The sequence below is a fragment of the Eschrichtius robustus genome, chromosome 3 (genome assembly GCF_028021215.1).
Source record: "Eschrichtius robustus isolate mEscRob2 chromosome 3, mEscRob2.pri, whole genome shotgun sequence".
Lineage (NCBI taxonomy): Eukaryota > Metazoa > Chordata > Mammalia > Artiodactyla > Eschrichtiidae > Eschrichtius > Eschrichtius robustus.
In genome coordinates this window covers 156733734-156758448 of record NC_090826.1, presented here as the reverse complement: position 1 = coordinate 156758448, position 24715 = coordinate 156733734, and the positions used below count along the sequence as shown (strand labels likewise).

At 36.9% G+C, this 24715-nt stretch overlaps 1 protein-coding gene across 2 annotated transcripts; it reads left to right on the top strand.

The window, feature by feature from the left end:
- Positions 1-133: 133 nt before the first annotated feature.
- Positions 134-24483, top strand: NUCKS1 (nuclear casein kinase and cyclin dependent kinase substrate 1). 2 transcript variants are annotated; one of them, XM_068541587.1, is made up of 7 exons: positions 134-228; positions 14761-14810; positions 16660-16765; positions 19511-19566; positions 21955-22107; positions 22880-23026; positions 23966-24483. In XM_068541587.1, the coding sequence occupies exons 1-7, from the start codon at positions 212-214 to the stop codon at positions 24163-24165; spliced, it is 729 nt and encodes a 242-aa protein (XP_068397688.1). In that variant the 5' UTR covers positions 134-211; the 3' UTR covers positions 24166-24483. The 2 variants fall into 2 exon arrangements, with proteins under 2 accessions (XP_068397688.1, XP_068397687.1); XM_068541586.1 differs by having other exon boundaries at positions 22877-23026.
- Positions 24484-24715: the final 232 nt, after the last annotated feature.

Genomic DNA, 24715 nt, shown 5'->3' with positions numbered 1-24715 from the left:
TTCATCCATTTTGAAGAGACGGGGGAGCGGGGGGCTCGTCTGATTAAGGGGCCCTGAACCAAGGAGCGGCGGAGTTTGAGAAGCCAGCAGCTCGGGGTTCGGCGGCAGCGGCCCCATCGGCCGAAGTTGGGGGGGGTGGGGCGCCGAGCGCGCGGGGTGGGGGGGGTCCTGGTCTTTGGCTTCTCGACTCGGTCCTGTTTCGACAGCGAACATGTCTCGGCCTGTCAGGTCAGTGCGGAGTCCGAGGCCTGGAACGGGTTGGAGGGGGTTGGGGTGAGTGGTGAAGGAGTGGGGGACAGAAGCCTAGAGTCGGCCCTCTCCCGTGCCACGCGCGGCCTCCTCCCTTTCGGGGCCCGCGCGCGCCCTTGAGCGTGGGGGGCCTTGCTGGCCCGCGGGGCTGCGCGGGGGTAGCGGCCGCGCGCCCATGCGCGCGCTCCTCCCCGCCCCGCGCCGTTGCAGGGCTCTGGGCTGCTTTGCTGCCTCCCCCACTCGCTGCACTGGAGCGGGCGGGGTGTTCCCTGAACCGCCAGCGGTCGGAGGGGGAGGGGTGTGAAGTCAGCGCCCCCACCCAGGCCCCACCTCCTCCGGCCCGGCCCCTTGGAGCCGGCCGCGGGGGCCAGCGGACTCAGTCTCGGACCCCACCTTAATTGAGGGGGGGGGAAGGGCGGAGACGCCGTTTTGCCCCTTCCCCCCTCTGCTTGCGTGGGGGTGGGGGACTCAGCCCTCTTTCTCTAGCGGACGGGGGTGTTCCATGCAAAGCAGGAGGGGCAGCTCTGCCGCCGGGCCCCGCCTCCGTCCTCCGGGGTCGCTGCAGAGCCCCGCCTCTCGGAACGGGCCGGGCGTGGGTGGGACGCGTTCTTTTTTCCTCCGCAGCAGGGAGAGTTCGGGACTAGGCCTTGGAAAATGCTGTGTCTCACCCAACTCGTAGTTTTGAGCTGGTTAATCCCCGCTCCCCCCGCCTCGAGTTCGCTCTTTGCCTCCGACTAGAAATGTCCTTCCTCGGAAATGTCCCTACTCAGGGAGGTGTGGGTTAACTGCACGACCCAAATCCCGTGTGGTTCTCGTTCCCGCTACCTCTCTCTCTCCTCTTCCTCGGCGTACACGTCTCGGATGTTTTTGTAATCTTATCTTTACCTCGAATAACTTTAATAATAAACGGGCTAGATTCGGTTAGTCGTTAGACTTTATTCTGAGAATTTCAACAAGTTTGCTGTTCCCCAGCGGACGGTGGAATCGCCCTTGGCCGTCCTCCCGGCTATCGTATGGAATGTGCCATTTATGGAGGGGTGTGGCTTAATCCAGTCTGTTGAGGCCTTACGAAGGAGAGCTGTTGCAAATAAATATTACTTTTAATATAATGTCGTTGGCACTTTCAATGTAAGGAATTGGCTACTTTGCATAGTGCTTTATGGATAAATAGGTTTAGTTTCTAAATGTTTTAATAGTTGTTGCTTCCCCTTCTTCATTCCAAGTTTTGTGAGGAACGGAAGTATTTTGAGCTAGAGCTCTAAAGGGAGGTTTGGAACCCCGGAAAGGGTTTTGTGCTGCACCGTTCTGTCTGCAGACTAGAACAGCAGCCTCCAGCTGGTGGGGGTATGGGGCTGCAGGCTCCTACGCTCGGGGTGGGCGTGAGGAGAGTACTACCTACCTACCTGACAGCTTTTCTGCCTAATTTTAACCCGCATCTCCGATAACTCACCATCGCCACCGGGAAGAGTTTTGCCTACTTTTTGGCACGGAGTCTGAATAGATACTTCAAATTATAGTTTGCATACTTTTTTTGGCATAATAAAATGACCAGTGTATCCCATCAGTTTATGTAGAGTATTTTCTTTAGGATCAGGACAAATAGACAATATCATAATAAAGATTTGTTTCATCTGGATTGGATCTTCTGTCTTCTGGGAGTAAATTACTGTGTGGTGAAATTGGACTATTACTTTTCTTTACCTTATAACCGCAGTTCACTAGGTTTTGATGACTTTTAATTTTATTGTTGTAATTTTACTCATTAGCCTGAGTTTGTGCTCCCAAATTTAGACGCTGGAACACGAACAGAACTTTTTTTTTCTTGAAAACTTGGATTTTTAATGTCACCGGGTAGGGGTAAATATATTAAGCACGTTCTAATCAGTTTTTTGAAGGCATTGGGATTTGTGCACAACTTTTTTCTTGCTCAGTCTGTTAAAAGTAATTTTAACTGTACATTTGCCCCTAATTGAAGAATGAAGTTAATATATTGTGGGCTTTTTTGGGGTCACTTTCACGTTATTAATTTTAAAACAACTTGGTTTTTGATTATATATTTTAGTGATGAAGTCTCTTTGTAACTTTTTTGAAAGCCTTTAACGTACTCTTGACCAATAATAAAGCAGAAATAATTAAACTTGACTTTGGTGGTTTGTTAAATTTTGCAATAAAAAAAGTTCTGTCTTAGGGAAGTGCTTTTGTAATTGAAGAGTCTATGTACTTGAGGGAATGTAACAAAAAAAAAAATAGATGTTGACCTAATATCAGAATGATCAACCTTGTTTAAAAACAAACCCAAAACAAAAAAAGCATGTGTTGGAAAATGTGTCCCTGCAGCTTCTTTTGGGATATGTTTCTGCCCTTAGGCCTGTATATAATTTTGAGGATTTTCTGCTTTTCATTTTTTACTGTGACTATTATTTTCATTTTAATATTAACCTAAGCATTTAAGGAAGATTTAGAAATGTACTAATGGCTGCTTGACACCAGTTTCCAAATGAACGGAATAATGAACTGACCGACGCTACAGCACGGTTTTCCATAGACATGTGTGCAACACATATCTAAGTAGTTCTGTTCACACTGTATTGCTGTCACCTTTTACAGTATCTGACTCATATATAAATGAGAGCTGAAATATTTTAGGCCTTGGATTCAAATTTATAGCGTAAAATTGCAGTCTTAGAGCCAGTAAGAAATTTAGGCAAATTCATTTTACGAGTGATGTAATGTGGGGACCTGGACAAGTGAAGTGCCTTGCATCATACACTAGTAGATGCCAAGATTGGGTCTAGAACCTAGATTCTTAATTTACAGCCCTGCTTATCCTCATCCTCCTCCCTTTCCACATAATCGCTTGTCTCTTCTACCAGATAAGTGTTGATGTTATTTTAGTGTATGGCACTTTTAACTTTTCAAAATGCTTTTATGAGGTAGGGAAGAAAAAGCTGTTACTTTTGAAAGAAAGCTCAGAGATTTACTAACTTTCCCAGCCTAGAAACCAGGGTTTTTGAAATTTACCTTTGTATATTCTCCAGAGATCTCCTCCTTTATTGAAAATGGTCCAAGTCACTCAGATCAATCTGTTTGCTCCTTTCTTTATAATGTAAGTGTACCTGATGTCTTGTCTTCTTTTGTTTAGTACTTGAGACTGCAAGGAACCTTTAACATTGAAAGTTTAGATGTGAAAGCATAGGCTCTTTTACAGATTGATATAAAATTTTTTTGGTCATTTTTTATTTATGTTGAGAATCAGCTTCCCCAAGATTCCAGATTGCTTTCTTTTCAAAGAGAATTCGGTTGGAATGTGTCTGGATTTCTAAAAAAAAAATGATATTCTCTCTTACCAGAAAATTAGTTTCAAAAAGCCCTCGGTTAAAGGGAAAAACTTGGAAACCTGAAAATTCAAGGCAGCTTGGAATTTATGATACCAAGGATACACAGGAAGACACAAGAGTTTAGTATACTAGTAAATGTGGTGTTAGATGAGCCTGGTTCCTTGTATCTGATCTTATTCTCTATGTCCAGGTCGTGTGTGTGTGTGTGTGTGTGTGTGTGTGTGTGTGAAAGAAGTGTGATTTTATTAACCTTTGATCTATACATTTATTATTACTTACATGTCACTTTCTTCTAAAAAGACATAAACTCTTCTGTAGACTTCACCTTCAAAGATATCTCACATAATAACTTGGAAAGCCTGAATAATGGGGGAGTTAATTTTATAACAACACTTAAGTATTCAACATTTCCTAACATATATGTATTTAATCTGAAAATTATAAGAAGACAATGTTGGGAATTCCCTGGCGGGCCAGTGGTTAGGACTCAGCATTTTCACTGCCGGGGCCCAGGGTTCAATCCCTGGTTGGGAAACTAAGATCCAGTGTGTGGCGAGGCCAAAAAATAAATAAAATGCAAAAAAAAAAAAGTCTTTAAAGTTTGATTTTTTTTTTTGGAGTGATTACCAAATAAACATTTACTAAGAGTAAGTGCAGAGTCAGGTACTGAGGATTTCACTTTATCTTGTTTTATCCTTATTACAACCCTGTAATAGAGGATTTTTTTAAAATTCCCATATAGTAGATGATGAAATAAGCTTAAATAATGTTACTCAAGGTCACAGAACTGTGAAACAGCCAAGATTTGAACCTAGATTTTCTGAATACAATGCTGGCATTCTTTCTGTGGTACCACTCTTCCCTTCCTAGTGTTTGGCATGAAGATGGTCAAATGCTATTTTATTTTGTAATCTCTAAATAATGGTGAGTGCATTCTGTATGCACTGGTTTTTAAGCTCTATATAGAAAATATTTGAGGGGAAATATATGGCCAAAATATTTTAAATAGCAGTTTTTTCAACTTACTCTTCAAAACAATTCTCAGAATAAGTTTTAATTAAAAGCATTTTTTTTTTAACTAGAAAGAACTTCTGAGATTAAGTCCAGTTCCTTCAATTTACTAGTGATGACTTTTAAGTCTAGGAGCTAAGGCGTAGAAATAATAGTAAAGCTGGATTTAGACTGCATGAGTCTTACCTATTTAATTCTCTATTAGATTTACATTTATTGTATACATTTGATTCCACATAGAATGTTTTACAGGTCCACAATCCTTAGTTTGAAACCATTGGGGAGTATATGTGTTCAGAAGTTCAAATTTTTTCAAAAATTTAAAAAAGGTAACAGGGTGCCTATACTGTATACATAATGTACCATCACCAGTCTGGGGTAGTGCTCCTGTAATGAAACACATTAATCTCTATGGTAAAACCTAGGAATTTTCACACTAAAAGAAAATTCTAAAAAGCCCCTCTTGTTTGCCCTGTATATGTTTACCACCATATAAATTATGAAAAGACTTGGTTGTCAGACCTTTTTGAATTTCTAAATTGTAGATAAGAAGACTAGACCTTTAACAGCACAGTTCCTTTCTCCATCTTCAATTTTAGAAAAAATAAAATCACTCGAAACTCAATAGAGCCATCACTTAATGAGCAACACTTTTTGTGCCAATTCTGCCGGGTACTTCTCATGTTTTTCAAAATCTTGAACAACTCTGAGCAAGGTATATATTATCCCTTATTTCATACGTGAGAGGGCTGAGGCTTAAATTAAGTAACTGATCCAGTTCACCTAACCATTAAAAAGGAAGGAGGAATTCAAATAGAAGTTGTGGCCAGTGTGATCTTTCCAGTCAGACACTGCCACGGGGTGTTACTCTATCTCGTGGTAGTAGCACATTTGGGGGTTATGGTTCATAGCAGGACTTTGGTGGGGAAGACCAACTTTAAAGTGAGCTGGGGGGGCGGGGTGGGTGGAGGAAAGGAAAATTTCGAAGGAATAAGAGAATATGTGAAGGGGTTAATTAAAGGAAAAGACACCTGAATGTAGAGGAAAAAGCACTGAAGTAGTGTGAGGCTTTTGTGGGAGGAAACATGAATGTTAGATAAGTGGCATTTAAGTGTATACGTAATTCAGGGACATTTCCCCCTGACCAAAATAAGTGAATAGATTCCAAAGCCACCTAAAGGACACCACAGAAAATTAATGGGCTCATTTTATGTATATGTATAGATGCAAGAATGCCAAACAGTATTAGCTAACTGAATCCAGTATGTATTAAAAATACATATGATCAAGTAGCATTTGTGCTGGGAATAAAACTTAAAATCTGTCACTGATTCATATTAAAAGACCAAAGGGGAAAAACCATAGCATTTGAAAAGGTTCAGCACCTATTATAAAACTCGTCAGTATATTACAGTTAGAAGGAAATTAAGATTAATAAATTGGGGTTGATTTAACTTGACAAAAGTTACAAACCAAGATAAGTGGTTGAGTTTTAGTGTTTGAAATCATTGCAATACAACTAGTTAGTTAATAAGGAGAAAGTAGTTTTGAATAAAGAAAGGGAGATTGATTTTATTTATGTTTTTGGTCTGTTTTCCCCAGAAATATAAAAACAAGGCCACAATTCTGTGTAACTCTGGGGCACCATCTATGTTACATCCACATTACAGTCCATGTGAATAGTGCCCCTCTGGCACTTAGAGACTGCAGTGTTCTGGACAATAAGAGAAAACATTTGATTTAGTATATGACCACTTTGGTCAAAATGGGGCATCCCTTTGTTTTGTTTCAAAAAATATTACTATCTAGGTTCTAGGAAGTGGAACTGATTGTTACAGAATTGCATTGCCATATTTTAAAATAGTATCTAAATAGCCATAATTATAGGTCTTTGAAATATTTTTGGTGAAGAGACCACAGGTTGCCAAAGAGTGGTTCAGCTGGCTATAGCATATTTTCAGGTGCTTCTTAGTGCCTATCTACTTATTGAACTGTGCACCTGTTCAGTTACCTGAAAAACAAGGTGATCTTCAGGGAGATTTCATGTGTCAAGATAAAATGGCCCATAAGATGAATTACTTGAGAAACTAAAACTTAGCTCCACTGAGAAGTAAAAATCCAGCTGGCTATTCATTGGGCTGGGATAACAGACTATCTTCCACAGATACTGTACAACTGGAAAGATTTATAACAATCCTTCTTTGACTACTGCTTTCCTGCTAAGAAAAGATTCTCTAAAATCAGGCTGTCAGAAACTTTGCTATTTGAAATTATATCAATAAGAGTGAAACATCACACTTTTGTCAGGAAAAGCTATCTCCTTTTGACACGGAGAGCTATCCTCGATTTACATTTTTAGAGCTTCAAATGAGGGGTTGCTGGGCACAAAATTCACATCTACCTTAACTTCTTTGCCAAGAAATAAGACCCAAGGTCCCCTTCACTGTCTAGACCTGATGTAGACCCCTTTTCACAGTCTGCTGTGCTTTGAGCCTATCAAGACACTGCTTCATTTAAATTTCACCTAAATTGTACCCTTCCCCAAATCCTTTTGAAGTTTTCCTCTGTTTGGTGAGATGCTCCACACTTCTGATGTTCCATCACCTTTATTGTAATGAGTCAGTAAATCTTTGTCAGGCTACAGATTTGTCCCTGGTAGTTGGGTTAAGACAATTGGAAGAGTCCACTGAGGGTTCCAAGACTCTTGCTGCAGACAGGACTCTACTTGGTAATGTGCTCATCTGAGACCCCTTTAATCTCACCTGCTTGAGGTTTACTCTGTTCCTAATTGCATAGATTTTGCACTAAACTTCTGTTGGGAAAAATCTAGCCCATTTTATTTACCCAATACTTTGTTATACTCATTGAAATTTGTGTGTGACTTTTAAATAAAATAGTATACTATATGGAGAGAATATGGTGGGACTGAATGTATTTTGGGAATAAGGAGTGCCATATAAGAGTTCATATTTATTCATCTGGACTGAAATATTAGCAAGTTGATAAAATTTAGGAGGGCATTGTGACAACTATCTCAAACATATACCTGGCTCATCATTCAGAACTCCTTTATTCCCCTTTTGTGCAGAAATTAGAAATTTACTTTTTCCATTTGAAAAACTTTAGAGAGCTATTTCCTGTAATGTTCTTGATTTTAAATATTTACTTAAAAATTTTTGCTTTCTTGTATCTTGTGACTGTTTTTGAATTCTGTTTAATTGTAAAAAGCAGAATGATATAAGATACAGTCAAAGCAATATATCTTAGCCAAAAGGAGCATGAAGCTCAAAATAAGCAACTGTGAGAAATTACCCTGAATTGAGTTTAGGTATCCTGGCTTCTATGAACTAATTTTCTTATATCCTGAGAAAACTTGGCGTATGAAGAATCTTGAGGGATAGAAGAATGGAGAGAGGTAAATGTCCTAAGTTTTAAGGACATTTGATATGCAGAAACTTTAGTATTTAGCCTTGAAGAAAGAAGTGGAAACTCGCACAAATTTTAAGGGCTCCTCTATGGAAGAGGGTTTTGATTTAGACCATGGTGATCCCAGGAGCTAGGCAAGACAGAATTGGTCAGTGGACTTTAGAGGCAGATTTCACCTCGCTGAGAAGAACTGTTTCATTATCTGGTTTTCTTGGAATTAGTTGCCTTGGGAGATCGTGAAAGGTTCTCAGTCATGCCCTTCCAGGGACATTTGTTGATAGGATAACACGTTTGGGGTAAGATTGGATTAAATTGTCTAAGGTCCAGTAGCTGTAATACACCTGGTGGTGTATCACCCTTCCCTCTGTCCCCCACGGGCCACCAAACTTTGATAGGTGTTATGAGTGCTTAAGTTTAAAAATAAGTGGTTTTCTTAAAACTGAATTAAAATAGGAAGAGATGTTATACTTTTGTGGCCGTGGATTAATAACAAATCATTTTTTGTAAAGGTGAAACTGAAAACTACTTTGGAAATCATTTTATTCTATAGCAGTGGCTCAGACTTTTTTGATGAAGCTCCTATAAGAAATACATTTTACGTTACAATTTGCTACACACAAGAATACAAATACCTGAAGCAAGTTTCAGGAACTTGCCAGTTATTTAGGTGTAATTTTCTCTGATATTTTCTATTTGCTTCTTTTTCTTTTAAAATGCTGGTTATAGGGAATTCCCTGGCAGTCCGGTGGTTAGGGTTCAGTGCCCTCATTGCCAGGGACCTGGGTTCGATCCCTGGTCAGGGAAGTAAGATCCCACGCGAGCCGCAGCCAAAAAAATAAAGTGCTGGTTATACGTCAGTAAATTGATTTCAGGACCCAATAGTGGGTTGTGACCAATAGATTGAAAAACATTGTTCTAGATGTTTATCACTTAGGTGATTAGTGAAAAGAGCTGCTATTTTGGGTTTCTCAAAACTCAGATTTCAAGTGCACTTTAAGTGCCTAATGAGAAAATTGCTGAATTCTAGAAAATTAGCTAGGTGTTTCTTCTCCTTCCCTGCATTGGTCAGAACAATAGGACTTCTTCAGGGTAAAAATGGAAGATAGCTTTATTGAGCTAAATAATGTAGTAAATTGTCTAAAAGTCTCTGTGATTTGCCTTGAGAAAATGATTTTGTGTTCTTTAAGTAATACAGAGCTTAGGGTGTCAATAATTAAATGTGGGTTTCTATTTTAAAGTTCTGCTTCCTCACCTGGAACTTAATTGTTTCTCCATATTTTGATGTGCAGGTTTGTTAAAGAGTAGCACTGAATTTTGTGGTTTTAAGTTGTTTTCTCATCTTTAAGGTTCAAAGGGTTAGATGAGATCATCTCAAAAGATGTGGTAGTTTCCATCTCTGAAATACTGTTGATCCTTGATTCTTTAGAATGTTAGTTTTACATACCTCACATTTCAGGAATATTATTGATTTGGTCTTGGATGGTTGCTGCTATAAGAAAGAAAAGGCATTTGGGGGGTAGACTTACCAGTATTCAGTAGAAAGAAGTTGATGATTAAGAGAGTGGAAGAAAAAAAAAATCCTATTGCTTGAGTTATCCACATTTGGTGCCAAAAATGGATCTTTTAGTGTTCTTTGTCTAGCTTCCAACTTTACCTTTCATTTTTGCACTTTGATGCAAAAGTAAGGGCTTATCTCAAAGCCCTCTGGTGATCATCCAGGAATTGGTTCATTTGTGACCAAGGTACCTTTAGAATCTAAATATAGCGGTTATATCAGCTTTTAAAGTAAGAGCAGGCATATAATTGAAGTTTTTTGGGTTTTTTAAACTTATTTATTTATTGGCTGCGTTGGGTCTTCGTTGCTGCGCGTGGGCTTTCTGTGAGTGGGGGCTACTCTTCGTTGTGGTGCGTGTGTGGGCTTCTCATTGCGGTGGCTTCTCTTGTTGCAGAGCACGGGCTGTAGGTGCACGGGCTTCATTAGTTGTGGCGCACGGGCTTAGTTGCTCCGCGGCATGTGGGATCTTCCCGGACCAGGGATCGAACCTGTGTCCCCTGCATAGGCAGGCCGATTCTTATCCACTGTGCCACCAGGGAAGCCCCTTAATTGAAGTTTTTGTGTTCCTATAGTTTCTATTTTAAACATTTGTTTTCCTTACTGGGTTACAGTTCTCTTTTCTAGTGCAAACTTTTAGACTTACTTAGATGGAACTCCAGTTGATCTGAGTGATAGAAATCGATCTAACTTAAATGGTGGACTTAAAATAGCTACTGTTGCTACTTTCTCTGGCCTAAATGGCAACTGAAAACTTTATCATAAAGTTGGAAATAATATAAAAATAGGGGGGTATTTTGATATTGCATTTTAATGAAATGAGCAACAAACTCTTAAAGACAATCTTTCTAAATAGCACTAGAACCAATACTCTAAGACATAACGTTTTTATTTTATTTTATTTATTTATTTTTTTAAGACAATGGTTTTAAAAGGAGCGGCTTAATCGTGCTGTTCTAATAAATAAGAGTGTTACTTGTGTATTCACGTGATTCAAGATTGCAGTAGTATTCTGGGTGGAACAAGTTAGTGCTTACAAGAAATAATGGCTATTTATTGGATAATTGTGTACCTGGCCCTCGAAACAATCTCGAGAGATAGGTATTGTTTTTCGTATTTTACAGGTGAGGAAACTGAAGTTCAGTGAGGGCAAGTAACTGGCAGAGCCAGGATTTCAACCCAGTTTTAAAAATCTGTGTTTTTAACTTTTATGCTATATTGAAATTTTGTGTTGTCCTCCCAGTTCCAGTTTTTGATGCTCATTTTACACTGAAGAGTTGGTTTAGCTTTGGCATTTAATTTAAGTAATAAAAATGAGAATGTTTCTTAGTTTTCAGCTAGAGGTAGGACTTCCTATGCCTTTAGACTTAAATGTTGCCTTCTTAATTTCAAGTTTGCATAGGAATAAGTTCATCAAAAATATATATCAACCCTGAATAAGGTGAATCTCTAAGTAGTGGAAAACAGTATGTTTTGAATAAGCATCTTTAGAAAGCAGAAAATGAACCAAACTATTATTATAACTCATTATAATGAGTTTTTGTGAATGACCCTTGTTATCGTAGATCTTTTATTGAAATTATTTTTTCTTTTCCCCTCTTTAGCGTTTATAGATGGATTTTTTTTTTACTAGTTACCCTTAAGACAAGAGTGCTTCTATATTCATATTTTGCTTTACTCAGGTTTTACAGTTTTTGTGATAAATAACATTTATTATGTAAGATAATTCTGGCCATTTTCACATAATTGAAAGTTAAAATATTTTGTGTTTCAAGGGAAGCAGTAGTGTTTCAATTTAGTTTTGAAATTTTTTAATTTAATTGCTTATATAATGTCAGTGTAGTCTATGTGACATTTTTGTAGTTTTCCTGTGTTGAAAACTAGGATAGAAAAAAACGTACTAAATAATTGCCTTTTAAATCTTTTTTTTGGTTTGTTTTTTGGCCGCACCGTGCAGCTTGCAGGATCTTAGTTCCCTAACCAGGGATTGAACCAGGCCACCGCAGTGGAAGCGCCGAGTCCTAACAACTGGACCACCAGGGAATTCTCCTTTTAAATCTCTTAGATTTTAAATAACAAGTTTTTCAGTTTGGAGAAAACTAAATTTTCTTTTGTTGTTGGCAGTGGGATTAAATGTCTGATAAGTTGAAGACTCCAGTGGTACATGCATCCTCTCTACTGATTCCCTTTCCCACACTAATCCTTTACAGATGCCAAGTCCAAGTCCATTCACTCATCAAGCCTTCCTTGAATTTGGTGTTCCAAATGAAGGAGAGACAACCCCTGTCCTCAAGATGTTCATGTTTAATAGGGAAGACAGACATTTAGTAGTTTATGTACTATCAATAAGGGATTAAAGTTGTTGAGAGGTGAGGTTATATCTGATATGAGTGAGAGTGACATGAATAGCATTCTAAGCAAGGGAGCTGCATGAGCAAGTGGTAAAAAAACAACCTGATTGGTGGAATTAAGCCTCCTGGGGTTGCTTGCTTGTTAAGTGGCAAGAGATGAGATCTTAAAAGTCTTTAAGGAGATTGGATATTATCCTCTAGAGTATTTTCTAAAATTAGGTTTCTAACAGAGCTCTTAAAATTTGGTCCTAAGAGCAAAAAGTTCAGAAAACATTTGAGTGCCTACTTTTTACCTTGTTCTGTACCAGAAATGTGGATGTAAGACATGATTGTTACTTTCAAGAAGCTTAGATTAGTGAAGAAAACAAATGGTACAGTGGTACATGTTAAGATGTGTGGTGTGCAAAAGGATAGTTGACCATTTACAATTGAAAAAGTCGTCTTTTTCATTAAACTTTGATAATTTTATTTAATTTTATAGAGCAGCTTTTTAGATCTGTCAAGCAACTTAGGTCGTCAGTTCCCACAGATGAGGAACTGAGGCCCAGAGAAGTAAGTGATTTGTTTGAAGTTCTAGAACCCAGGATTCCTACTAACAGATTCTGTATTTTGTACTATATAATTCCTTTTTGGAGTGTTTCTAGTGATAGACTAAGGAAGTAACTATCATTAGTAAACTGTTAAGAAGTCCTTTATCTTGAACCCACACTTAATCTGATCACCAAAGCTAACATGTTTTCCCTTTTGCAGGTTAAAAATCCCAGTTTATTCAGTAGTTCTTCATATGATCCTTTGCCATATGGTTACCCTCCTTTATATAGTCTCGTAGGATGTATCTATTGATACCAGAAATTGATACCGGAAATTGTACCAGTATTTTAGCTGCAATTCCACCAGCTAACCTAAAATTATTATGCCCGCGATTTCAGAACCTGTACATAATTGTTAGAGATAAAGATTTAAAACTCCCTTTTCCGGATCCTTTCTCCCTAGTTCCATGTCACATTTTCCTTGATCCTAAGTGATGCAGAAAATGGTCATCTTTGCACTGTGTTCATAATACTGTTTTTCATGGCATCTGTCATTAAAAATCACTATTTCCTGGAACATGATAAGCATTTGATTACTAGCGCCCCCCAAATAGGGTTTTTTTTAAGAAAAAATATTTTTATTTTATTCTTTTTTTAAAATTGTGGTAAAATAACATATTTACCATTTTAACCATTTTTAAATGTACAGTTCAGTAGCGTTGAATATATTCACATTTTTGGGCACTCAATTTCCAGAACTCTTCCTCTTGCAAAACTGAAACTGTACATACCATTGACTCCCCATCCTCCACTACCCCACCCCTGACAACCACCATTTTACTTTCTATCTCTATGAATTTGATTAGGTAACTCATGTAAGTGGAACTAATAGCAATATTTTTTTGAAATTAACTTTACTAATAGAAGGGTATCTTTAATATATAAACTCAGTTTCTTATAGCAAAATATAGTTACAACATATTTTATAGTTTTGCATCTTGACTCATTGAGGCAGTAAAGTCAGAAGATATAATTCATTGTTGGTAGACTAAAGAAAAACAGAATACAAGATTCCTTAAGAGCCTTTCTTTTTTTTTTTCTCTCTCTCTCTTAAATCAAGGATGTGGCTATACCTTCCTCCACATCTAAGCCCCAAAGATGTGTTCAGAATTCACCCCACCCTATCATTTTTGCGTATTATATAGAAGTTCTGCTTGCACTTGAATTCTTACTCTCCTGTTCTTGCATTTAAATGGTGTCTTAATCTATAAAACCAGGAATAGTCCTCGACTTATGTTTAAGTGTAGTTAGTGGCATGTTTCCCTTATAGTTCTTTCGGTTCACTTGTTTAGTTTCCATTTAGTTACAGTACATCTGAGGCTCTTTTAAGTTCCAGGCTGTTTGGAGACTAACATGGAAGCTCTTATATCTCTCTGAGAGGAATTTTAAACTTTTAAGTTTAGAATATGAAGTAGGAAAATGGAAATTAAATTTGTTTGAGATATTAAAGATGCCTTACCTAGTAAGAAGTACTTAAAAATCACTGAGTCAAAAAAAAAATCACTGAGTCAAGTAAATACATAAATTTGTATCTTTAATAAATGCTCTTTAGGGAGTTCCATGTAGCCTAGTGGTTAGGATTCCAGGTTTTTCACTGCCATGGCCCGGGTTCAATCCCTGGTCAGGGAACTAAGATCCTGCAAGCTGCGCGGCATGGCCAAAAAAAAAAAAAAAAAAGCTCTTTAATAAAGAGCATCTTTTGAATCAATTTTTTTCCATCCCTTCCTATGTAAGGCTTAACTTACTGTCACCATAGTGACGGTAAGTTAATTAAATATAATTAACTATTATATTTAAAGGTCACTTTGCTGTGAAAAAAACTCAGTAATAACCTTATTTATCAGGTGTACACGTGTGTATAGCAGTAAGAATAAAGTAACATTTACAGTTTTGGTTTGTGTGCATATGATATCATCTCTGTATAATGAATATATATGGTAGTTTGGCTTATTTTGCTGTTTTATGTACTTGTGGGAGGTGGGAGGTTGTTTTGTAGGAAAGGATAGTATTTGAGCTATGCCTCAGATGAGCAATATGAGAATTGTCATTTGAAATACTTTCGGTTTAAGCTATACTTTCCTATAACAAAATGGGACATTTTTTGGCTGAGGGTAGGGGCTTGTTGAAAAATAAATTTCAGAGAGCTAGTTCTAATTCTGTTTGTGAAGTAGAAATGTGGGTTCTGATATCTTAGAAAAGTCCTACATTTTTGTGATCTTAATTAGAGTCTCTTCTTTCCACAGAAATAGGAAGGTCGTTGATTATTCACAATTTCAGGAATCTGATGATGCTGGTAAGTTTTGTGATTTCAATAAGTTGTAAATTCGACTGACTAGTGGAAGAATACCCAGCTTGTGTACATTCTTATTATTCTTTTGAAATAGGTTTCATTTTTTATTTTTAGACTGTTGATGTATATAAATTATGTCAATCTGTGTCACCCAAAGCAAACGTTGAACTTGCATGGATTTTAACTTTTCTTTAGTAAATCATTGATAATAAACACTTGAATAATTTTTTTTCTTATCTGGTTTTGGAGTCCAAAGTTTAAATGTGTGATAATTCTGATGCAGTGTTTATTAGTTTAATATATCTCCTGCTATAATCACGGTAAAACTTGTACATTATAAGAGGGAGTATGTAAATTTTTTGCATAGTAAAGTATGATGAGAGTATTTTGTGAAATACCTTTGATTTGTGAACTAAGAGTGAGTAGTGTGTCTTAAATTATAGCCATAAAAGGTCTTTTTAGAGTATGTCCTTACTCTCATTTTCCAGATGTGTTTACTATTCTTTTTCCTTTATTTTTTTAAAATCTACTTTTACTTTATAAACATAATACTATGTACCTTGGGAAAACCTAGAAAATGCAGCAAGTATAAAGAAGAATAAAAACATAATCCACCCTCCCAGAGGTAATACTGATATTTATTAAATGCTTACTAAATGTTTGCACTTACTCATTTAATCCTTAGATCATTCCTGTTAAAATGGGATTATACTATTTTTATTTACATTTTACGGATAAGGAAACTGAGGCAGAAATATTATTCAAAGTCCTTTAGCCAGCAGATGGCCATTTTAACCTTTTTGTCCTTTTTCTCCTTTTAAAAATATAGTTGACATATTGCTATAGAATTTTGAGTTCCGTGCCCCTCCCACCCCACCCCTACTTATCTTTCTTGTGTTACTAAAAGTTTATGTTGGTTAATGGTTGTATGGTATTCCATAATTTATAATTATCCAACCATTTAATAATTGCCGAAGCTTCAGACTGTTCTAGATACTCACGATTATATGTGATGGTGTAGTAAAGTTTTGGAAGAGTCACTTTTTAAGGTTTTATAGGACTTTTTAAATTGGAGGTATTTTCCTCAAGTGCCAGAGTGTGCTATATATAATACTTTAGTTTAAAAGTAATTTACTTGATAACAGTAATTGTGTTAGGATTGTAGAATTGTGGGTTCTTTACAGTCTAAAATGCTTGTAATATAACCATATTACTATAATAGTTTCCAAATAAATATGAAGATGTGGAAACATGTAAGTCTTTAACAAATTAAAAGGGTAGAATATAAAGTAAGAGATATTTGACTGTGGGTATATTAAAATATACACATGAGGACTAGAGAGTAATATGCAAAAATGGAAATGATTGAGTTAAGGTGGAACTGGAGTAGAAAAGATTTTTTTTTTTAATTTTATTTATTTATTTATTTATTTTTGGCTGTGTTGAGTCTTCGTTTCTGTGCGAGGGCTTTCTCTAGTTGCGGCAAGTGGGGGCCACTCTTCATCGCGGTGCGCGGGCCTCTCACTATTGCAGCCTCTCGTGTTGCCGAGCACAGGCTCCAGACGCGCAGGCTCAGTAATTGTGGCTCACGGGCTTAGTTGCTCCGCGGCATGTGGGATCTTCCCAGACCAGGGCTTGAACCCGTGTTCCCTGCATTGGCAGGCAGATTCTCAACCACTGCGCCACCAGGGAAGCCCGAAAAGATTTTTTTTTTAATGAAAGAAAATTATTTAGGAAATTCTGCCCTCTCACCTTTTAAATAGCATGAGAGAATTATCAGTAAATAGAGTGGTAATTTTGACATGTAAAAATCATAATATAGTTCATTGAATTTGAAAAATACTTTGTTTAGATGAAGATTATGGAAGAGATTCGGGCCCTCCAGCTAAGAAAATTCGATCATCTCCCCGAGAAGCTAAAAATAAGAGGCGATCTGGAAAGAATTCACAGGAAGATAGGTAAGAGGCATAAGTCTGATTCTTCTTACACTGTCACCACTCAGATGAGGATAGTGTCTGGTCTCTAAATTGGTAGAATCTTCAGTTACTTTGGGAAAGTGCTTATTCACCTAATGTTGTTTTGCGTATTTCATTTTATCTCAGACAGTGCTTCTGAGTCTAGAGGTTAGCCTCTTTAAGGTCATGGAATCCAAGGTGAGCTCCAGGTATGCCAGAATGACTTTGGTGCTACTTCAAACCTCTGAACACAGGTAGAAAGATTGTTTAAGTATATAATTTGTTGCCCAAGGTTAGTATTGGCATTTTCATTGTAGAAATGGCAAAGAATAAGTGACCTTTCCTATTCAGTCACAGATCATTGGCAGAATCATAACTAAAGCTTATAGAATGTTAAGTTGCATTGCCTGCCGAGTTTTACTATCTATAGTCAGTTCTACTTTGTTTAAATAATTTAATCATTTTGGGCTGTTTCCTTTCCCTTAGTTTTATAAATGAATTCAGATGAGTTGTACTTTTAACTGTAATTGTCTCATGAGACCAGGGTATTGTAGCTTTCATCTCTGCTCTTACAGCTATACACATTTATTCACTCTCATACTCAGTGTAGCATAACTTTAAGACCTCCTTGATGGTAGTGGTGGTGGTGGTGATGATAGTTACCATTTATAATTATTATGTGCCAGTATCTATTATATGCTAATTTATATTCATTATCATTTAATTCTCACAAAACCTTTATTAGGGTAAGTAATATTAACTTAGAGGGGTCAGTGATTTATCCAAGGACCAGCAAATAGACCAGTAGATTTTGAAACCATGTCTGTTGGACTCCAAAGTCCATTTTTTTAACCATTAGGCTATACCACTTCCACATAATACTATTAAGTATGAGTAGTTCAAAGAAATGAAATAATAATTCTCACTAGTTCTTCTAAGTTATTTACTTTTGAGCACTAAAACCACTATAATCCCTAGGCAGAAATCTTTCCATTCTGAATTCACAGAACGCTAAGTTTGTAAAAATAATAATAATTAATAAATGTACCTAGTATTTTCTGTTTGCTTGAATCGCTAACATCTAATATTTTCTTTCCTGGAGAATTTCAGAAATGTGGAAAAATTTTGAGGAAAAATAAGATAAAATTATATTGTAGGGAGACACGTTTTCCATAGTTTCATAATATATTTCTCTAATCCAGTTTTATATAGCAGCCCAACTTAGAACTATCTTTCATTATATTTATTTTATTATATTTCTCCTAGGAATGAGCATCTTTGTGGCCTGTTGTAATGTCTCATCAATATAATTGATACCTAGCCTAAATTTTTCCTTGTTGCGGTCATCTGGCTTTATTACTCTCTGCTAAGTGTCCAGGAATGGTTGAAATAAATATAGCTTTTGTTGCCATTTGTATTAAGTGCCTTGTACATTTATTCCCTCAGACCAATATTAATGTTGATTTTTTTGTTGGTCTCTACTTAAAAGTTTAGCTTTTACTTGACTTCACTGTAATGGGGCTCAAGGATTAACGGTCTCTATAAACTCAATAATAAAAGAACTAGAGGAAATGATACCGTTCATCATTATAATAGACTTGTGAATTAAATGCTTACTTTGCATAAAATATTTATATAGAACAGTCACAGGTTTCAGAATTATAGTATATTTGGATCAGATTACTTAGTAAAGAAATGTGTTTGGTTTTTCTTTTTGCTTAGGAATCTTGGGTTCAATAGGTTGTCATTTGAGTGTGGTCTAAATTACAGGAATACCAAAGAGATTTACAAGATCTGCTGTTTGAGAAAAGAAAGCTATCAACTTTTTTTTTTTTTTTTTTTTTAAGCTATCAACTTTTATGTGACTCTTTCTTTTTTTGTTTGTCAGAATTTCTCATGGAATCATAAAATTTTAGCGCTGGAGAGTACAAGTGATTTGCCTAAGATCATACAACTAAATAATTCATGACAAAGACAGAACACTAGAACCCAGATTTCCAAGTTAAGATTTGTGAAGATATAAAATGTGCATCTTTGTGACCTAAAAAGTTATTTTATAAAACTTTCCATTGAACTTTGAAGCTCCTTAACTTCTTATTTTACTCTGCAGTGACCTTTAGCTCGCTTTTATTTTCTCCATGATACAAGGCAGGCCTATGTGTTGAGGTTTCTGATGTATAGAAATATTGGACTCCTAAATATTAATATTAGGAGGTAATTAATTAATTTGTTTTCATTTTGTTTTAGATAAATTTTTTAGGCATATTGTAATTTATATAACTAAACTCGTTTCCTTTAATAATTATAAAGGTGTTTTCTACATCTATATTTGAGGCTATCCATTTACTTGCCTACTTTACCACCATTGATACATTATATAATTTATTTTCAGTATATTCATACTTTGCCTCTGACAACAAAAAATTTTTCTTAGTAAATGTTCTCGTGAACCAGGTCTTATCCATAGGTGAAAAGTTTTTAGCCTGTGTTGAGATACCTTCTTTTTTTCCTTTGGGTCTTCAGAGGAAGCAGTGTTTTCTAAAAGTAGATAAAATTGTTCTTAATCACCAGCATTCCTATGAAGTAGGGAAATAATGCAAGCAGTTCTACTCCTCAGCATCTGTTTGAATATTTTATGTATAAAAGAGGCTTTCTTCGACGTTCTCCTTCAGTCAGATACCAGAGATTTATGTTCATTTGGATCTTGATCTAATAAGATTTTTAATCTTTTCCCCCTTCCGCTTACAGTGAGGACTCAGAAGAAAAAGATGTGAAGACCAAGAAGGATGATTCTCACTCAGCAGGTAGTAAAGAATTTTTAATGTAATAGGTGTAATTCTATTTATATATTTATTTATTGGACATTTTAATAAGTGGTTTTATTATAATGCCAGGCTCTGTGGTAAATGCTGCATTACAAACATTATGTGTTTCCATCTTCAAAGAGCTCACAGTGGTTCTCAATCCTGGTGGCTTATTACAGTTTCCTATGAAGGCGGTTTGTTTTGTTTTTTGTTTTGGTTTGGTTTTTTTGTTTGTAGGTTTTTAAAAAAAAAAAATTTATTTATTTATTTGGCTGCGCCAGGTCTTAGTTGCATTGCCGCGTGCAGGATCTTCATTGCGGCATGCGGGATCTAGTTCCCTGACTAGGGATCAAACCCGGGCCCCCTGCATTGGGAGCGCAGAGTCTTAACCGCTGGACCACCAGGGAAGTCCCTATGAAGGTTTTTTTGTTTTATCTAATGAATTAATTAATTAATTTGTTTTTGGCTGCATTGGGCCTTCGTTGCTGCACGCGGGCTTTCTCTAGTTGTGGCGAACGGGGGCAACTCTTCGCTGCGGTGTGCGGGCTTCTCATTGCGGTGGCTTCTCTTGTTGCGGAGCACAGGCTGTAGGCGCGCAAGCCTCAGTAGTTGTGGCGCACGGGCTTAGTTGCTCCGCGGCGTGTGGGATTTTCCCGGACCAGGGCTTGAACCCATGTCCCCTGCATTGGCAGGTGGATTCTTAACCACTGCGCCACCAGGGAAGTCTGCTATGAAGGTTTTTATAACCTACTTATATCCATCCCATCCCAGGACTTCTCATTCAGTAAGGTCTAGGTGGGATGTTGGGGCTTTGTTTTGTATAAGTATTTACAGATTATTCTCATGCATAGTCAAAATTGAAAACCATTTACATGAACAAATAAAAGATACCAAACTAAATTAGAATAATAAGAATAAGGGGGAGTGATGACTCCAGGTTGGAAAGCAAACAACGATTAGTTTCAATCTGACTCTTTTTAGCTGGGAAGTAGTCCTTTGAAACAGTAGCCACAGAGAAAGTTTTTTTTGTAAGAATACTAACTTAAAAGAATTAATGAGGAACTGACTAAATTAAATGTTAAATGCTGATTACTTGTTGGTATTTATTTTTTAAAATGTAACTCTTAAAAGAATTGAGAGTTTATTCCATCTTGCTCCCAGCCATTTTAGTTGTGGTCTATATTCCCCTGCTTTTGCCTTCCTGGATCCCCCTTTAAATGAGACTGCTATTTAGCTAATATGTAGAGGGTAGGCAGAGTTCCACTGGATTCACTCCACTGAGCTATTTTGTGTTCCGTTTTTTTTCCAAGTCTGCTAATTGTCTGAAAATAAATTATATTAACCTTTTGCGCTATCTAGTGCTGTTGTGATAATGTAACATACACTTTTATTCATCTGCCTTGTGAATCCTAATTTGAATCTCTTACATTTGTAAGCATTTGAGCACTTCAAGATGAATAACTCTGTACTAGTGTTAAGCTACTGTGAGGTGCGTTTAGTTTTGAGTCTACCAAAGTCAGTTCCGTTCCCTGTGTCTATTTGTCTTCAGGTGAGGTTTTGGGTAGTGAAAGTGATGACTTGAACACTGACCATGGCAAAGCTTATAAGACTCGAGTGTTTCCAGAAGAGTAACAGCTAAACCTTAACAGAATAAGGGAGCCTCAAAGTCCAGGAGAAGGGCCGTAGGTAGAAACTAATAAAAATACAACTTGGTCTAGAGCCAGTAGGCTGGCATCCTGTTGTTTAACCAGATTTATGCACAACCACAACTGTGTGTTGAAAAGAACTTTTAATTTATAAACTATAGTATATGAAAGTAATTTTTTTTAATAAAATTGTATTGAGATCTAATTGATTTAAATATGTGTTTTAAAGATTTCCCTCAATCTCCTCTAAACTGAAATGGCCACACCTCATTCATTGAAAAGGATAGTAGTTTGGCATTATTTTAGGTTCTGTATGTTTTGTATCTTAGAATAAATATCATTGGAAGACAATCTTCCCCTGTTCTACTATTTAAAAATATTTTTCTAACTTTAGTTTCTAAAAACTGTGTAGATAGGTTTGAATGGGATTGAGAATTTCAGGGCAAAGCAATGATACAAGTTTAAAGTATGTTATAGGAAACATGGGCTCACACCTAAATTCAGCTTTATTATTACTTAGAACTACATGCCTAAGTTATTTTATATGTACTAGTGGGTGCATAGTCTTATTCAAGCTCATTCTTTGAATTTTAGCTCTTGTATATTTTGTAGAAATTTTTAGGGATAAAATTTACCCTTTTTGAATGAAATAAAGCTGCAGGTTATATCTCATATCGGCTTTTCTAGTCGGCTCTCAAACCCATAGCTCTTTGATCATTGCATTATACCTTTGATATTGCAGAGGACAGTGAAGATGAAAAAGAAGATCATAAAAATGTGCGCCAGCAACGGCAGGCAGCCTCTAAAGCAGCCTCTAAACAGAGGGAGATGCTCATGGAAGATGTGGGCAGTGAAGAAGAACAAGAAGAAGAGGATGAGGTGCCATTCCAGGAGAGTACGTAAAGCTGCCTTGTTACTTTGCTCATGGTTTTAGTTTGTGACCTCGATTACTTCCACGTTTTTGTGGATGCTCGGTGTTAAAATCAGTCGCTTAAATTAGATACTAACTATTAAAAGAGACGACTGTTTTGATATCTTTGTATATTTTAAAAGGTTCAGAGATTCTCATGATCATTATGTCCATCATTTCTACTCAAATACTGAATGAACAATTGTTAGACTAACAGTTACGTGGTGGGTGTTGTGATTAAGATTTGTATTTTGGCTTGGTGGAGAAGGGTGTAGACCTCACCTTGCAAAAAAAGGTGTTGACTAAATTTAGATGTTTCACAGGTTACTCAGATTAATTAATTACATGTATATCTGCTTTGTGTGTAGTTTTCTTACTTCATTTGTTTATACTTGGGCCAAACACAACAAATCAGTTCAGTTTCATTTCCCTAGTCTCATCAGGACTATATAGGAGTGATGGAACTACCAAAAGTTACTTGATGGCTTCAGTTTTTATCCAGATTAAGTCTTATCTTTTCCTGTTTTCAACGTACTCTTCAAACAAGTCAGTCATGTAACCCTCATGGTGTGTGCTAAACCATTTCACAGGTGGGGCCGGTGACAGCTCCAGCCAGATTGGTAGTACAGCTGCAAATAGAATCCAAGAGTGTTTGACTTCCAAATCCATTCTCCATTCTTAGCACTCTCTCCCTTTGTTCACTTGGAAGGCTGTGTACATTAAGTTGGACGTTGAAATTCTTCTTTCCTCTCAGAAGATTCCGGCAGTGATGAGGATTTCCTAATGGAAGACGATGACGATAGTGACTATGGCAGTTCAAAAAAGAAAAACAAAAAGATGGTTAAGAAGTCCAAACCTGAGAGAAAAGAAAAGAAAATGCCCAAACCCAGGCTAAAGGCCACAGGTGAGCTCTGCAGAAGTCAGATTAAATTACTGCTTTGAAAAATGTGAAGAACCAATAAACCTTCTCTACAGAAGTTCTTCATTAGGGCTTGGCATTGGCCACGTACTTAACAAAAATAAAAGGATCCTGTCTTCTATACCTGGAAGTATCACTTATTTATTAATAAGGACTCCAGCCCCTCTGAAAGTCTGGTGGCTTAGCCCTGTTCTTCAACTACTGCCATACGAAAGGCAAGATTTGGGAATGACCTGTTAGTGTCAGGTACAGTGGTAGAAACACCCCACCAGCATAGCTATTACTGCCCTTTTTTCCCACTGATATCACAATCCCAGCAGCTAGTAAAGACTTGAAATTGTGAAAATATACACCTACAGTAATACATTTAAGTTCTGTGTTCTGATCCCTACACCATCCTCTGTGCTAGCAAAATAAAATCACACTTGACAGCATAGATTCATTTTCTTTAGGCCCTTGTGGTTTCTACCAGGTATTCTCCTGGTTGAAGCTAGTTTGTGATTAAATCAGAAAGCTGGATTTGCTTTTTTTAATTCTAGCAAATAGAACTTTTACTCATCATGTCTTAATTGTTAGTAATGATGGAACTGTTAAAAGTTATTTGATGGCTTTAGTTTCTATTCAGGTTAAGTTGCATCCCCTCTTCACCTGAGTTTTAAACATAAACAATTTTTAGTTTCACGAGCCACTAAGGATGATGTGCAGTTTCTATAGCATCCTGTTTCTCTATTGTAAGCATTACTGCTAACATAACATTACAGTGTTGGTTAAAAGGGTTTGGAAACCAGTACCCACCTTCATTTTTAGTAAGTTAGGGTGTTGTGTTCATAGATTTTTTTTCTTACAGATTATTTTCTTTAGTAGCTGATTTTTGTTAAAGATGCTTTTCTTCCCTTCCCCAAATTGGTATTTTTCTTCTTTCAGTGACGCCAAGCCCTGTGAAAGGCAAAGGGAAAGTGGGTCGCCCCACAGCTTCAAAGGCATCAAAGGAAAAGACTCCTTCTCCCAAAGAAGAAGACGAGGAACCAGAAAGCCCTCCTGAAAAGAAAACATCTGCAAGCCCTCCACCGGAGAAATCTGGGGATGAAGGGTCTGAAGATGAAGCCCAGTCTGGGGAGGATTAAAAGTGATGATGGTTTGGGGAGAGATTTTATTAAAAAAAGAGAAAAAAAAAAAGAAAAAAGAAAAAAAGAGGGGAAAAAAAAAGAAAACCTACTTAAGATAGAATATGGTTTTGGCTATGGCTTGACTCATGGGCTTTCAATGCTTTTTTTTTTCCTTTTGTTGAAAATAACATTTTCTTCTTCTTCTTCTTCTTTTTTTTTTTTTTTTTTTAAGAAAACCATTGTATGTTTAATTTACCTTTTTTGTCTATGGGTCTCTTTGTCACGACCCCCTCTTCTCCCTCCTCCTCTTTCCCAATGAAAGCCATGTTAAATTAATCACTGGATTGACTGCTTCATCTTTTTATTTTTAATGGAGGGTATGCCACAGTTGTAAAGCAATAAGATTTGAGGTGAACACTATGGAAATTTTGCTTTTTGCTAAATGGTAGCAAGTTAAACAGTAATCAAAAAACATAGAAGGTTTTAGTTGAAAGTGATTGTTTCTTTCTCTACCTGAACTTTTTAAAAAAACCAGTTGTCATCTAATTCAAGTTTATATTCTATATAC